This window comes from Balearica regulorum, chromosome 2, assembly GCF_011004875.1.
Source record: "Balearica regulorum gibbericeps isolate bBalReg1 chromosome 2, bBalReg1.pri, whole genome shotgun sequence".
NCBI classification, from domain to species: Eukaryota; Metazoa; Chordata; class Aves; order Gruiformes; family Gruidae; genus Balearica; species Balearica regulorum.
Genome location: NC_046185.1, coordinates 132,618,566 through 132,631,772, shown reverse-complemented (window position 1 = coordinate 132,631,772; position 13,207 = coordinate 132,618,566). Strand labels below are relative to the sequence as shown.

Below are 13,207 nucleotides of genomic sequence, written 5' to 3'. Positions count from 1 at the left end.
TCAAGATGCAGCAGCACGACATACTGCCACGTCAAGCAATACAGACATACCTGTGATGGGGAAATGTTGTTGCCTCCTTATAGCCCAAGTAAGCATGTGGATGCCAGACTTCACATTTCTCTTGCTCTACTTGCTAGTCTGTTAGCTTATTTAGCTTTGAACTGCCTTGAAGATTGATAGTGTAAAAATAGTGGTGCTAGCGGGAGAGAAACAATATCTCAGTTGTTAGTGGTGAAAGAGTTTAATGGTGAGAAAGTCACCCCCAGTCCTCTGAGCTGGTGGGAGATGGTTGTGGCAGAATCAGGCTGAAGCTGGTGAGAGCTGTCATCTTGGCACACCTTCACAGATGCTTCAGTCTCTGGTGCTGTCCCTGCTTGTGCCCTAAAAGCTGTAAACTGGATCAACGCAAGCTTCGGATTAGGCAGCTTATTGGATTCACGGTGACAAAGGGAAAGTGATGGAGGCAGAGCACAGTTGCTCTCTAGGTCATTTGCAGTGTCATAGGTATCAGACTGTCACATCAGCTGCTTCTGTTGAGCCAACGTGACCACTGAATGTGCAGGAGTGCTGCTGGTGGGAGGACAGAGAGCGTGGGGATGCAGTGAGGCCTCTTTCTAAGATGTGATGTCACCCTGTGTACAGATTTGCTGAAATTAGGAGCTAGAGTTGCCAGCTGTGGCATGGAAAATTATTCACACACAGTAAAATTCGTCACTCAGTATGTGATAAAAGGCAGCCTGTAATCTTGCTGTAGGGTTTGTGGCCAGTGCATTATGGAGTCCTGAAGATTTCAAAATGTCTTTTGACGTTAAGAGCTCTGGAATTTTCTTTGCTTCCGTGGCTTGAAATGCACATAGTCCAGTGACCTTCCTTGCACACCACGAGCCATTTATTTGCTAGGTTGTTTTTTGGGTGGGTTTTTTTTTTAGATAATGTTGAGATTCTGTTTCTGGAGTGATGGAAAAGATTTCTGGCTTTGCTCTTGTGAAATGAATATTGTTTTTCAGAATCTGCTGGATTATTATTAAGCCAGTAACTGCATATGATAATAACTATAGAAATTAATAACTACATTTATAGCAGTATATGTATGATATAATTTTAGAATATGTCTTAAAGCTTTTTGTCAGTATGTCTAATGTTCTTGTGTGATTGTTATTTTACCTTCAAATTAAAGTAAAAATAAGATATAATCAGAGTCATGATTTGTCATTTCAAATTGAATTAGTCATTGGTCATCAAGATGCTAGTCAAATTGCCGGTTTCTAAAGAATTAACTTGATTTTACTAATATGTATGAATAGTTTCCAACGCTACCAAACTTTTTAACAAATTCCGAAACTTTGTTTGGGTTGGATTCATCTTACCCAACTTCAGGCACTCTGACAGTCAGGGGTCTAGTCTAGCCTAGTCGCCTAGGCTGCTGCTTTAATCAGTGGAGAAGGGCATGTTGCTAGACGATGCCCGCTCTGCTTATCTCAGACCTCTGTTGTAAGAGAGATCAGAACACCGTCAGGGTGCCCATGTCTCCCCATGACTCTAGGTCTGGACAAAGAGACACATAAATCTGGCACCTTGGCTGGATGAGTCCCTGTAGTCCCATGTTGCTGAGAGAAGTTGCCACGTCCCAGACTCAGCAGTGGTTCCCTTGGGTCAGGGCAGGTACTGGAAAGGCTGTCTGATCCCATGGCATTGGTGAGCTGTTTGCTGTGGCATGTGGCTCAGGGACGGAAATAAACCAGAATAAAGCCACTTTAGAAAAGCCATTCAGAAGGTAGCCCTGGGTAGGGGCGTAGAGGTCTCCCTGGCAGAGTGGGCATGGAGGGAGGTACAGTTTCATCGCTGCCGCTCTGCTGCTGGTCCCCTGGGGAGTTAAGCCTCAAGATTTACCCATTTAGCGGGTACGATGTCTGAGCCTGTGGCACTGATTTGGTATTTTTGGTTGCCTAAACCGTCTTGTTCTCTTGGCTTTGTTTTCGGCAGCACTCCTGCTAAGAAGCTCAAGCCCGGGGCCTCCTATGGCCCCTTGCCATAGGAGCGGGGTAAACTCGTTCCCCACACTCGCTCCCCTCCCCTTGCCGGCTTCGGGCACCGGGCGGTACGGCGGCTCCACAGCGACAGGTATCCGGGCTCCCACGACCGCACCCGGGACACGCGTGGCCAGATGCAGAGCCCGGGGGCAGAGCCCGGCTGCAGCCCGCGGGTGGGATTTGCCGGGGCGGCGGGGGCGGTGCGAGGGCGGCGGAGGGGCAGCGGCGGCGGCCGCCCCCTCGGTCTCGCCCGGCTCCGCCCGGCCGCGGCCACGAGGGCTCCCGGGGCAGGCGGAGCGGTGGGGGGCGGGGGGGGGGGAGAAGGGGGGGACCGGAGCTGGCGAGGCGTGATCGCCCGAGGCCCCTCCTGCCTGCCGGGGAAGACTTAAAACAGCCCGGCGAGGCGCGGAGCCCCGCACTCGGGAGCCCCGACCCACGGGCAGAAGCGCCTCGCTGAGCCGAGAGCCGCTCCGCTGCAGCCGCCGCCGTGAGTGCCGCGACGGGGCGGGCATGGGCATGGGCATGGGGACGGGAACGGGGATGGGGACAGGGATGGAGGTGGGGACAGGAATGGGGACGGAGGGCGCGGGGTGGCCGGGGCCGGTTTGGGACGCGCTGGGGCGGCCGCACTGCTCCCACCGCTCCCGCCGTCGGGGCAGGAGCTGACGGCGGCTCTCCCCCATCCCACCCCGCCGTGCAGATGCAGGGCACCGTGAGGCTGTGGGTGTCGGTGCTGACTTTCGCCCTGTCGCTGCTGGTCTGCTTGGGGACGCTGGCAGAGGCGTACCCCTCCAAACCGGACAGCCCCGGGGAGGACGCCCCCGCAGAGGACATGGCCAGGTACTACTCGGCGCTGAGGCACTACATCAACCTCATCACCAGGCAGAGGTAGGCAGCGCGGCCGGGCCAGCATCCCCTTTTCCTGCTCCCCGGGCTGCCTTTTTCCATGGCGAGGTGGACGGGAGAAAAGTGGGGTGCCCCCTCACACCTGGGTGTCTCGCTCTGCTTCCCCCACCAAAACGATGAAGGATACCTCTCCCTTTAGAAAGCGACAGCCATGCACCTCTGAGTCGCCTCCGGGTCCTGAGCTGAATTTCCACCATCCAAGTTGGCAGAAGGGGCAGGGTGTCGATGCTGCCTCTGCTCTCTCAGCCCTTTCTAGCCCTGGCACAGACAGGCTGGCAGGCAGGAGCGTGAACCGCAGGGCAGCATGCCCGGGGAGAGCCCCCCAAAAGGGAGAGAAAACATAACTAACCTGGGAGCTGGACAGAGTTAGATAGGGCAGTGGGAGCAGTTTCCCACTCCTGTTGCTGCCATCACCTCTTGTGAAGATTTTGATGAGAAAAAGTGTCCCTCTTGTCTTGCTGAGGAGTTGTAGGACTTCAGGTGCTTTGTGCAGCTGCTACTTCATGCAGCTCTGAGTGCTGAAAAACCCACTAGTCCTAACAAAAACTCTCTTAAGACCACAAGCAAGAACCCAAGCCCAAGCTGAAAGAAAAAAGAGTGTGACCCAAATCTGCCTTTTTCTAAACTGGCTTTCTGAGGATGACTGTGCTTGTTAAAGTAGCGGTAAAGGCTCAGTCTGAAAAAAGTGAAAATTATTATAAAAAATCATTTTCTTTGGGCACATCTGTCCAGATTAGACTGTGTGATTAATAGAAGTTTCCCCTGAGGTCCCTGAACAGTGTGTGACCCAGAAGAGCTTTGACATATTTATCTATTTCTTTAATATCAAAACCAGATGAGAGGTCTAAAATTAGGCTTTCATTTGTCCCTCTAGAAGTCTGAAGAATTAAATTAGAAGGGAGGCTATCGTGTAACTGAGAGCTTTCCCAGCAAACCCGTGACATTGTCTGCCAGTGCACTAATAGCGTAACATAGATGAAGAGGCTGATAGAAATGCAGTTCTTCTATCCTGGACTTTTAAAGCAATATTCACAACTTGTTCTGTGTATGGCATGTGTGATAGTCAGTGCTTGTATAACTTTCTGTCTAGATTACTGCTAAAATAATTTGATCCTCAAGTTCTGCCCCTGCTGCCCTTTTCCTTTGTGTGCAGTGGGATCTCCAGGATGGTCTCTCATCTCTCTTGCTTCTTTCATCTCTGATTTCAAAGGTGTTTTCTGTCAAAACCCAGGTCATATTTAAAAATGAACAAACAGCCCCCCCCCAACAACCAAATGAAAACTCCTCCTGTATTCAACCTCCACTTGCTTTAATGTTGACTGTGTAGCTTTTTTTCTCGTTTCTGGGGTGCAAGTACGTAGCTCGGAGAGTGAGATTGCTTTCATTCTTCTGTGTTGATTCGGGTTCTGAAATGAACCAGAATAGGTATTGTTGCTGATAGATGAAACAATGCTGAATTTAAATTTCGTTCTTCAGGTTTCACCTAGATTTCCCACACGGTTCTCATATTTAAAGGGAACAGAATTGACCTGGAAGTACAAGAAAGCTGGCAGAAGAAAATCACCACAGTGGCAACTTCATGATATACATTTTAAAGTTGACTACATAAGTTAACTAAAAAAAAAAAAAAAAAAAGATGTGCTGTTTCCACTGTGTGGTGAATTAACAGTGCAGAAATAAAGTGATTGCCACCTCCATTTGGAAAGCTTAACTGAGCTCCTGGAGGTTCCTTGTTTCGGCAGTGACACAGTCACTTGCAAAGTGAATCAATAACTTCTGAAGCATTTTGGACTGGTCTCAGAATCGTTTGGTCTGTTTCAGCAGACGTGCCTGAAGCTTTCTGTCTTGTTTTAGCTTTTTACCTCTGCCTTTTGTGCTTGGTGCTGCTCGGGAGCCCTGTAAGGAAGGGGAGATGGAGGGGTCAGGGGCTCGCCCTGCTCCTCCTGAGGACATGTGAGCAAGCTGTGCTCAGCCTCTTGCCAGACCTGGTGCCTGGTCACTGTGCAACTGGGGAGATGGAGCAGTAAGAGCACGCTGGGAAAGGATGAAATTTATGCTTATTTTCTTTTCAGGTTCATCTGTCTTGTCTTGTTTGATGTTTTTGTGATTATGAATAACCTTCTGGCTCACCCTCCTAGCTTCTGCTTCTGACCTAACCAAAACATTTGAATGTTATTCCCCTGTCAGCTACTGTGACCCACAGGATCTTCACCCCAGCTCCCAGGAAGCTTCTTCCTTCCAGATCATCCTTCTCTTCTTGTCTTCAGCCCTTGTCTGTGGGGCTGCTTTGCTCACTCTCTCCTTTAAGATTCTTCTCCTTCAGATCCATCTCACTTAGCTTTAGACATCCATGCCCATCAGCTTTACACCCCTCTGAAGTTAGCTGAGGGAAACAGGTATTGTAGGGTGCAAGTCACCAGCCCTGTTTCAGACTGCTCATTTTGGATAAGATCTGTTGTTCCTTAGATGCCAGGTCTTCGTGACTGTAAAGAGAGCCTAAGGTGACCAGCACAGCTGCAGGCTCCTACCCTGCAGATGTGTGTGTCTTTGGATTAGTCCCACCTCTGTCCTTAAAAAAAATCCCATGGTTCTTGTCTCACACTCCTTTACTGCGCTGTTCCATGGGCTTTTTTCTGAGCCCATTTTTCTTTGAATCAGTCCTCCTTCTGCTACCTCATACTACCTGTGCCCCCTCTTGCCAACAGGCCCTCTTCCTTTTTTCCGCCATAACTTGTTCTTGAATCTGTGGCTCTGCTGTGCTGTCACAAAATAGCAATGCCATTCCTACTGGAAATGGCTTGAACCATAGGCAGGGCAGGGAATATGAAAGTGTGTCTGACTTAGGCAGTACTGATGCTTCCACTTCATGTCAACACTTTAATGTGGAAGGGAGCAGATCTTAAGAGCTTGGGGTTTTTGGGGAACTTTCTGAATCAAACTCACAAGATATTTCTGAGATCCCTCAACTCCCATGGCCAGCCTTGGACATCAATGGGATTTGATTCCCAAGACCCAAGCTTTCATAGGAATTTTTGAGACTTTGCTGAGTCTGAGATACCATGTCCCTAATCAGAGTAAGTATGTTTACTCTTAAATCCCTTTGACTTCATCTGGAGTTGTGGCTTAACAGCATGCCTGAAAAATAGGCCTTGATGTCTCAAGCTGAGCATAAAACCTGACCGGGTATTTTCACAAACCTTGGACCCTCACTCATTTAAACCAGTGACAATATTTGATAGAAGTGCTTCTCAAACAGCAAATAGAGGCCTGGCTTTCTGTGTTCATATTGTCTCAAAGCTGGGCGGGGTAGGCAGGGAGCAGGCGTGAAGCACCTGGAGCAAAGATCTCCCAAGGCATTTGCTTCACTAGGAAGAGATTGACTTTGTACTGAGGCATTGCTTTCAGGGCTGTCCATGACCTTTTTATTATGGCTGTAGCATGGTGGTTTCCCAGTGGCAAAATTACGGGGCAGACAGGAGGCTCAGGCACCTGACATAGGAAGAGCAGACGCTCCTTGGCCACCCCGGTTGGCTGCAGTCAGCAATCACCTCATTTGCAGCTTCGCTGTGTGAGGACATGGTGGGTCCATACACCACAGGTAGCAGCACTGGTCTAGCCAAGGAGGGGACTTGTATAAAAGGTATCTCTCCAAGAGAGTTGTCTTCATGATTTGACTCAATCTCTGCACTCTGGAGGGTTGCTATCCCTTTCTTATTCAGACAAAACTTTCCAAGAGATTAGTGGGAGCTTTGCTCAAGTGTGAGCTGTTGGAGCAAGTTGTTGATTTGTTAATTCCATTTCTTTAAAACAACAGCAAATTAAAATCCCCCTCAGTTGAAGTCCAGGTCACATACATATTAATTGGAATAGGGAACTAGAAAGAAAGAAATCCCTTTGTGGTGATGGAGTGCAAGGTATTTGATTCAGCATCATGCTTGACTGAGTTATTGTAATAGCATTTTACTATGTCTGGCTGGTTTCTTTTTGGATATCTGCTTTCAGTCAGTTTAGAGTAAGACATTTACTTTAAAATTCTGAAACTGATGCTTTGTCCTTCTGGAGCACAGGTCATGTACTAAAATTATTAAGGCTGTGTAAAAATACAAAGAGTTTAATAAAATGAAAGATGAGACATGTTTCTACTTTTTAGTAAGTCAACCCACCAATATGTAAACTTACTAGCTTTTGAAATATAGTTTGGGAAGGGTTTTTTTGGTTTTTTTTTCTCCCCAAATTTAGATCAAGTAATTGGAGAAACATCTTGATAGCAATGGATAAAATCTAAGTCCTTAATTACACCTTTGATTTCTCTGGAATCAGAATTTCACTCAAGTGGCATTCAGAAAGCTGTTATCTGTTAATGTACTTTGTGATTCAGACTAATTACACACACAAGTTAAAAACCATGATCTTAATTCTTTCCAACCAAGGGAGCGTTGCTTGTAGTTATCACACTTAGGCTAATGAATCCTTATAGTGATGAAGTGTCTATCACGCTGGCTGCTCATTGTCGCTTCTGTTTTCTCAGGAAAAGAGAACAAGTTCCTTCCCAAGAACCAGGAATTGCAGTACTTTTAACTGTTCAGTAGTGTATAGTATCCAGGATTTAAAAAAAAAAAAAAAGGCACAATAGAAAGATAGCTGCTGTGTAAGTATAGGACAGAGGTAGCCAGTGATGTCCCACTGAATCGAAGAGGAACTCTGATTCAGAAAGTTTTCTGTTCCATGGCCACATAGTTCAAAAGTGATGGTTACCTTGGGGTAGCTCAGTTTTTACGACCTAATGTGCAATGTGTTGGGCAGCCCCAAATGTACTAGCTGTCTTGGCCAGTTGCTCGGATAATATGGCATATCTGAGTTAGTTTTCTATTCACTTAATAGATAAAATTGACTCCTCATTTACAATAAAGTAGAATCTAAACCAATGCGAAAGTTAATGAGAAGATGGAAGTGGGTTTGTAGGCAGGTCATGTCATGCACAGCTTCCTCCCCCTTCCTCCAGGCTCACATCAGCAAGGTGCAAGGCTTTAGAATACCCAGGAACAGCCATCAAATTGAGAAATACTTAGATTTTATCAATGCTATCATGTAACATGATTATGGGAAAAATATATCCAAAGAAATACTGAAGAGTGAACATTTTCTCACATGACTAAATCAAGTTAAGTTGAAATACTTGCTGGAAAGTTGCATTTATGTCTGCTCTATTCAGTTCTTCTGAAAAGATTTGTCTAGTGGTTCTGTGCTTAATCTTCATTTTCGAAAACTGACATATACAAAAATACACTTTTTTTTTCTCTCTTTCCTTAGATATGGAAAGAGATCAAGCCCAGAGACACTGATCTCAGACCTCTTGTTGAGGGAAAGCACAGAAAATATTCCTAGATCCAGGTATGTATGAAGAGGTTTTGTGATGGCTTTCACTTCTCATTTAGATTTAACAGTTTCATTTGTTATCAATACATGTGTTTCACAGGGAGAAAACATATGCCGCCAACAGCTGAATAAACATGTCCTTAAAGCCATGTTTAACTCCTTTTTTTGTTAAGAGCTGGCACCATCTATGAATGCAAGAAATGCCTTACTAGATATAATATAGTCCAATCTCCCTGATTTTTGGAGCAGGCCATACCTGCTGTTTGAAGGAAGGGAAGCATTCCTACAGTGCTTCCTCCGTACTCGGCTTTATTACACAGAATTGTATGCTGATGCCTGATGATGATTCACTTATGTATTAGAGCCCCCAAAATGACATATTTCTACTCATTTGCTACTCAAACAGGTTTAAATTTTTCCTCCAAAGATGTATGAACAGTGAATATGCACATACATTAACTTATACTCAAATGCAAAGCTATGATTGGTCTTTAAAATACAGTTTTTCACATTGGTTTTGTGCGTGATATTTTACAAAGAGGAAAAAGGCCTTTATATTTCCATTTGCACTTGGTTTAAAATAACAGTGGTGTTCCAAGCAACAGTGGGATCTCAAATGTACGTACTGTATTTATCTAGTTAGGTAATGACACTTTAGATGTAATGTAAGATGCCGTAGTAGTGACTACAATTTACACAGTTGAAAAGTAAGTATGTTGAAAAAGTAAGATGCAGGGGGAGATTTGGCTCATGAAAGAAAATACTGGGTTTAATTTTACTCACAATCATCAAGCATGAATGAGCTCAGTTTAAGCCTTTACTGATAGCCTGAAGTTTGCTCATAATACTTTTACTGCAGAAATAAATGTTTTACACAGTAGTCGTCTCAGGAGTCTACAAGCAAATGCTCTGCACTTTCATCAGCTGTGCAAAAGCTCAATTAGACTAGTTAAGTACTTAAGCATGACAGTCTGTAGCACTGAACCTGGGGCATGAGCTTGTCACTGAAAGGTGACCAAAATTTCTGCAGCCATCAAGGGGGGGTTGTCCGTGAGACTTGCAGTTCTGCGCATAGGGACGCCATTGACTTCTGGTTTGATGACTAACCGCAGCTGTGGGGATGCAGTTTTCTCTGCAGATGCTTATGTAAAAAACTGCATGGAGCGCAGTGAAATGTATTAGACTATTTTGTGTTTGGTAATGACAAGGCAGAGCCCTCACATAATGGGAAATTTCCGCTGCCATGAATTTGAGGCAACACACAGGGTAGTACAAAGTCTAATACTCTCTGTAATTTTCACCCCTTCATAACAAAACTTTATGGTTGTTATTATTATTGTTTCAATTTAATGCTATTTATAACACACCAGGGAGCAAAAACTCATGAGCGAAATAACAAACTAGTCTGCATTTAAGATCAAGAATTGATGAGAAACAGATTTTTATTTCATACCCCCTGTAACAGCACTTTACACTGAGTATGGTATTTGTCATTCATCGATGACAATTACGCGAGTACTGGGAACAATGATGTCTAGTTTCCTATGGATATGTTTTCTAGGATAAAACCCAGTATGGATGCTGAATGCCGCTCCAGCTTTTTCCTCCATGTGGAGGACATAATTAAATCTTCTTTCTACCCAGTCCAGTGTTTCAAGGCACATCAGGAACTTAATATCTCTGAGACATCTGTACCCCTCTCTGACTTGGCTGAAATCGTCCAGAGGGTTTGAAAGCTGGTGGGGAAGTTAGGGCAGCCATGCAGGGGTGGGCAGCAAGTATGCCCAGGTACAGCACGGCTGCCTAAGCCTTCCTCCTGAAGGAAGCCAGGCTAAATGAATTAAAGGCAGGCTGGTATTATTCTGAACTTAAATTAATGACGTATATGTTTTGGAAATAGATATGCAGCCACTTACAGAGCAGATGTAGTTTGCACTCGGTGAATCAGTGACAGAGAGACACACTTCATGAGTTCTCGGGAACTGAACTTTGTAGCTAAACACTGAGGTATTAATAAACAACTTAATTGTATTCAGCTTGGCTAGCCTGGTTTGACATTTCATTTTTGCTGACTAAAATATGCCCCAAAGTATTTTGCAGTCTAGGTGTATGTCTGACCACAGGAAGAAAGTTTAGAGAGGTTCTTACAGAAATCAGTTAAAAAATAGGAAGTTAAGAAATAAGAAAAGGAGGTGCCTTGATCTGAGTACAAATAAGTTCTTATGATGAAAACATGTGAGGTGGCATGTTTCTGATCTTGTTGATCCTGTAGAGTAACAAGAAAACCTTTAATACTCAATAACAGGATGTGTCCCCTCTACTCCTGCCTCTTTAAAAGTTAGGTACCTAGTGTGAAGTAGTTGTCTAGGCTGCCTTTGCAGTCAGTCTGAGGGATGGGTATCTCCAGAATGAGCCTTCCACCCTAAAATGGGCAGGATCAATTGCCCTCTCAAGGTGTCAGTGTCTCTCCAGTGACTGTGGAGGCAGACTAGATGTTTAATCAAGACTAGATGCTCACCTTTTAGATGGCAAAAATGATGGCAAATGCATTTCCTCTGGTCTCTCTCCGTGTTCTCCCACTTGTTGACTTTCTTTCTGTGTAGACAGAACAGCTATTTGCAAGCAGAGGACCTCTAGATCAAATCGTGCCCTCAGCATCCCTTTCAACATGTATTTCAAATGTTTGGTATTGAGCAGTGAGATACCATAATAATATTTTAGGATGATGACTGTGGACTTCAGTTTTGTTTGAAGGTGCTAAAAGCATGACATGTTTTTTTGGGGGCTTGGTTGGGGTTTTCTTGGCTCAGTGAATTCTCTTTGGAAACTGTTTACTCCTGACTAAGAGTGAAAAATGTCTCTATTTGTATTTCAACATATCATAGTTTTCTAGCTGAATTTCGGTAAGTGCTACTTAATGGCATAAAGCAGCTTCGCAGTGAGGCTCAGTGGTGTAAAAATGTGCTGTCTGGGCAGCAGTACGAAGGGACAAGTTCTGGTACCAAAGCACAGACATTCGGCCAACCAGGAAGCCTCTGTTTTGATAGGAGTTACATATACAATATGCATATGTATTCCTTATTGCTGCTATTATTAAAATGAAAAATTTGGTAGTTCTAACTTTGAATTTTTCAGAAGGGGCTTTAAAATGTGTTTAATGGGGGTTTTTTGTTTATAATATGTATTGCAGGTTTGAAGACCCTTCGATGTGGTGATGGGATTTTCAGCACACCGTCAAAACTTTTCCTAGTTTTCAGTTCACACTCCATGCCTACGAAGCAAATCATAGCATCATTCCCAGTGCATGCAGCCATCGTACTGAATTCTGTAGAGTTTTTCCTTCGTCATATTTGTATATACCTTTATTTAAATAAATTATTTGTGCATTCCAAAATATAACATACTAAATGAAAACAAGCAACCCTGTCATTGGTAAAGCGAAGAGTTGTTTTAAACTATTAAAACTGAATTATAACCTCCCTGCAGTCTAAAGTAGTATGGACAACAATAGTGTCACAGTTATTACAGTAATTAGTGTGCAAAGTAAGATAAAGACAGCATTTGTTGCAGACTCAGCTCAGCTGCTTGATTTATGCAAAACTGTTGAAAATAATACGTCACAGACTACATAATTTAGGAAAATAGTGTTCTGAGAGGCAATTTTTCAGAATGACCATGCTAAAAACTTACTTAGTACTTACATTGACAAATGGATTAAAATTAATAGCATTTTCAAAACACAAAGGAATAAGTCACTGCTTAATTCTGCTAACTCCTTAAAACTGGTTTGAAGCTTGGCTGTAAGCCTGAAATCAGAATTTTAAATGAAACAGATGTAACATCTTTGTTTTGGCAATATCCAAAGCAGCAGAAAACAGTATCTAAAGTAACTCATAAAACAAGAGAAATCTACAGCTATTTGTGCCAGAACAGAGATGTCTGACGTTACCTAGGGCCTTGTAAAGGAGCGCTCTGATAAATTTGGGTACCTGCCTCATTTGGAGTCATTCATGGTTTCTGTTTCAACCACGAGAAGGTGCCTGGAACAGGGACAAGGAGAACTGTCTTCAGATTTTCATTTTCTTTTTTAATTTAATTTAATTTAATTTTATGAATTTCATCACTAGTCTAATAAGGGACTTAGACACACTCTCAAAGTTTTTATTTGAAGTAACATAATATAATGGCAGCACGTTACTCTTGTTCTTAAGTGGTTTTAATTCACAGATACGTATCTTGCAGTGTGGTCAGGCCCCACACTGGGCACGACACAAATGCTGGTCCTTGGTTCCTGATATTTAGGCACAACTTCTTTTATTTAGACACTGCGACTAAACGCTGCATAATAAAGCACATAAAAAGTTCCAAATCGGAAAAGAATCAGCGTGAAGGTTTAATGTATTTACACATCCTTCCCACTTTTCAAATATTTCCGCGTGACTGTTTCCCCCAGCAGAGATGTGTCAGTCCAAGTTCCAGATTTCTGTAAGTGCACGCTGGGTGCATTCGCAAAGCATTACCACGTTACCAGGACTGGCCAGCTTTTGCGTTCACACTGTCTTCAGTAAAGCATATCATGTTTTTTCCTTTTCATAAAACACTTGGGTGTCATTGGAACGGGCAAACTTTGCTTTCAGCAGCCATGCTTTTACTTACAGGCTTGACCATGGGTTTCACAGCGCCACACATGAAATTGTGAGGATTAAGGGCAGTATAGTATTACAAAAATATTTGGGGACCCTGGTATAAACCGTTGCCACCCAAGGCAGTAGGCGATGATGTTCAGAGGGACTCCAGGATGGCCACAGCTTGCTGGGGCTAGCAGAAGTCCATCAACTGCAGGCCAGGACCTGCTGGGTTAGAGTCTACATAAAGTTCTGCTTTGAATAATTATT

At 44.1% G+C, this 13,207-nt stretch overlaps 1 protein-coding gene across 1 annotated transcript; it reads left to right on the top strand.

Moving 5' to 3' along the window:
- Nucleotides 1-2,364: 2,364 nt before the first annotated feature.
- Nucleotides 2,365-11,791, top strand: NPY (neuropeptide Y). Its single transcript, XM_075745995.1, has 4 exons — nt 2,365-2,517; nt 2,731-2,918; nt 8,247-8,327; nt 11,503-11,791. The coding sequence occupies exons 2-4, from the start codon at nt 2,731-2,733 to the stop codon at nt 11,525-11,527; spliced, it is 294 nt and encodes a 97-aa protein (XP_075602110.1). The 5' UTR covers nt 2,365-2,517; the 3' UTR covers nt 11,528-11,791.
- The last annotated feature ends 1,416 nt before the right edge of the window (nt 11,792-13,207 follow it).

Coding starts and splice junctions, on each gene's coding strand:
- NPY (XM_075745995.1), top strand. CDS start 2,731: ATGCAGGGCACCGTGAGGCTGTGGGTGTCGGTGCTGACTTTCGCCCTG. Junction 2,919..8,246: donor AACCTCATCACCAGGCAGAG/GTAGGCAGCGCG, acceptor CTCTTTCCTTAG/ATATGGAAAGAGATCAAGCC. Junction 8,328..11,502: donor GAAAATATTCCTAGATCCAG/GTATGTATGAAG, acceptor TATGTATTGCAG/GTTTGAAGACCCTTCGATGT.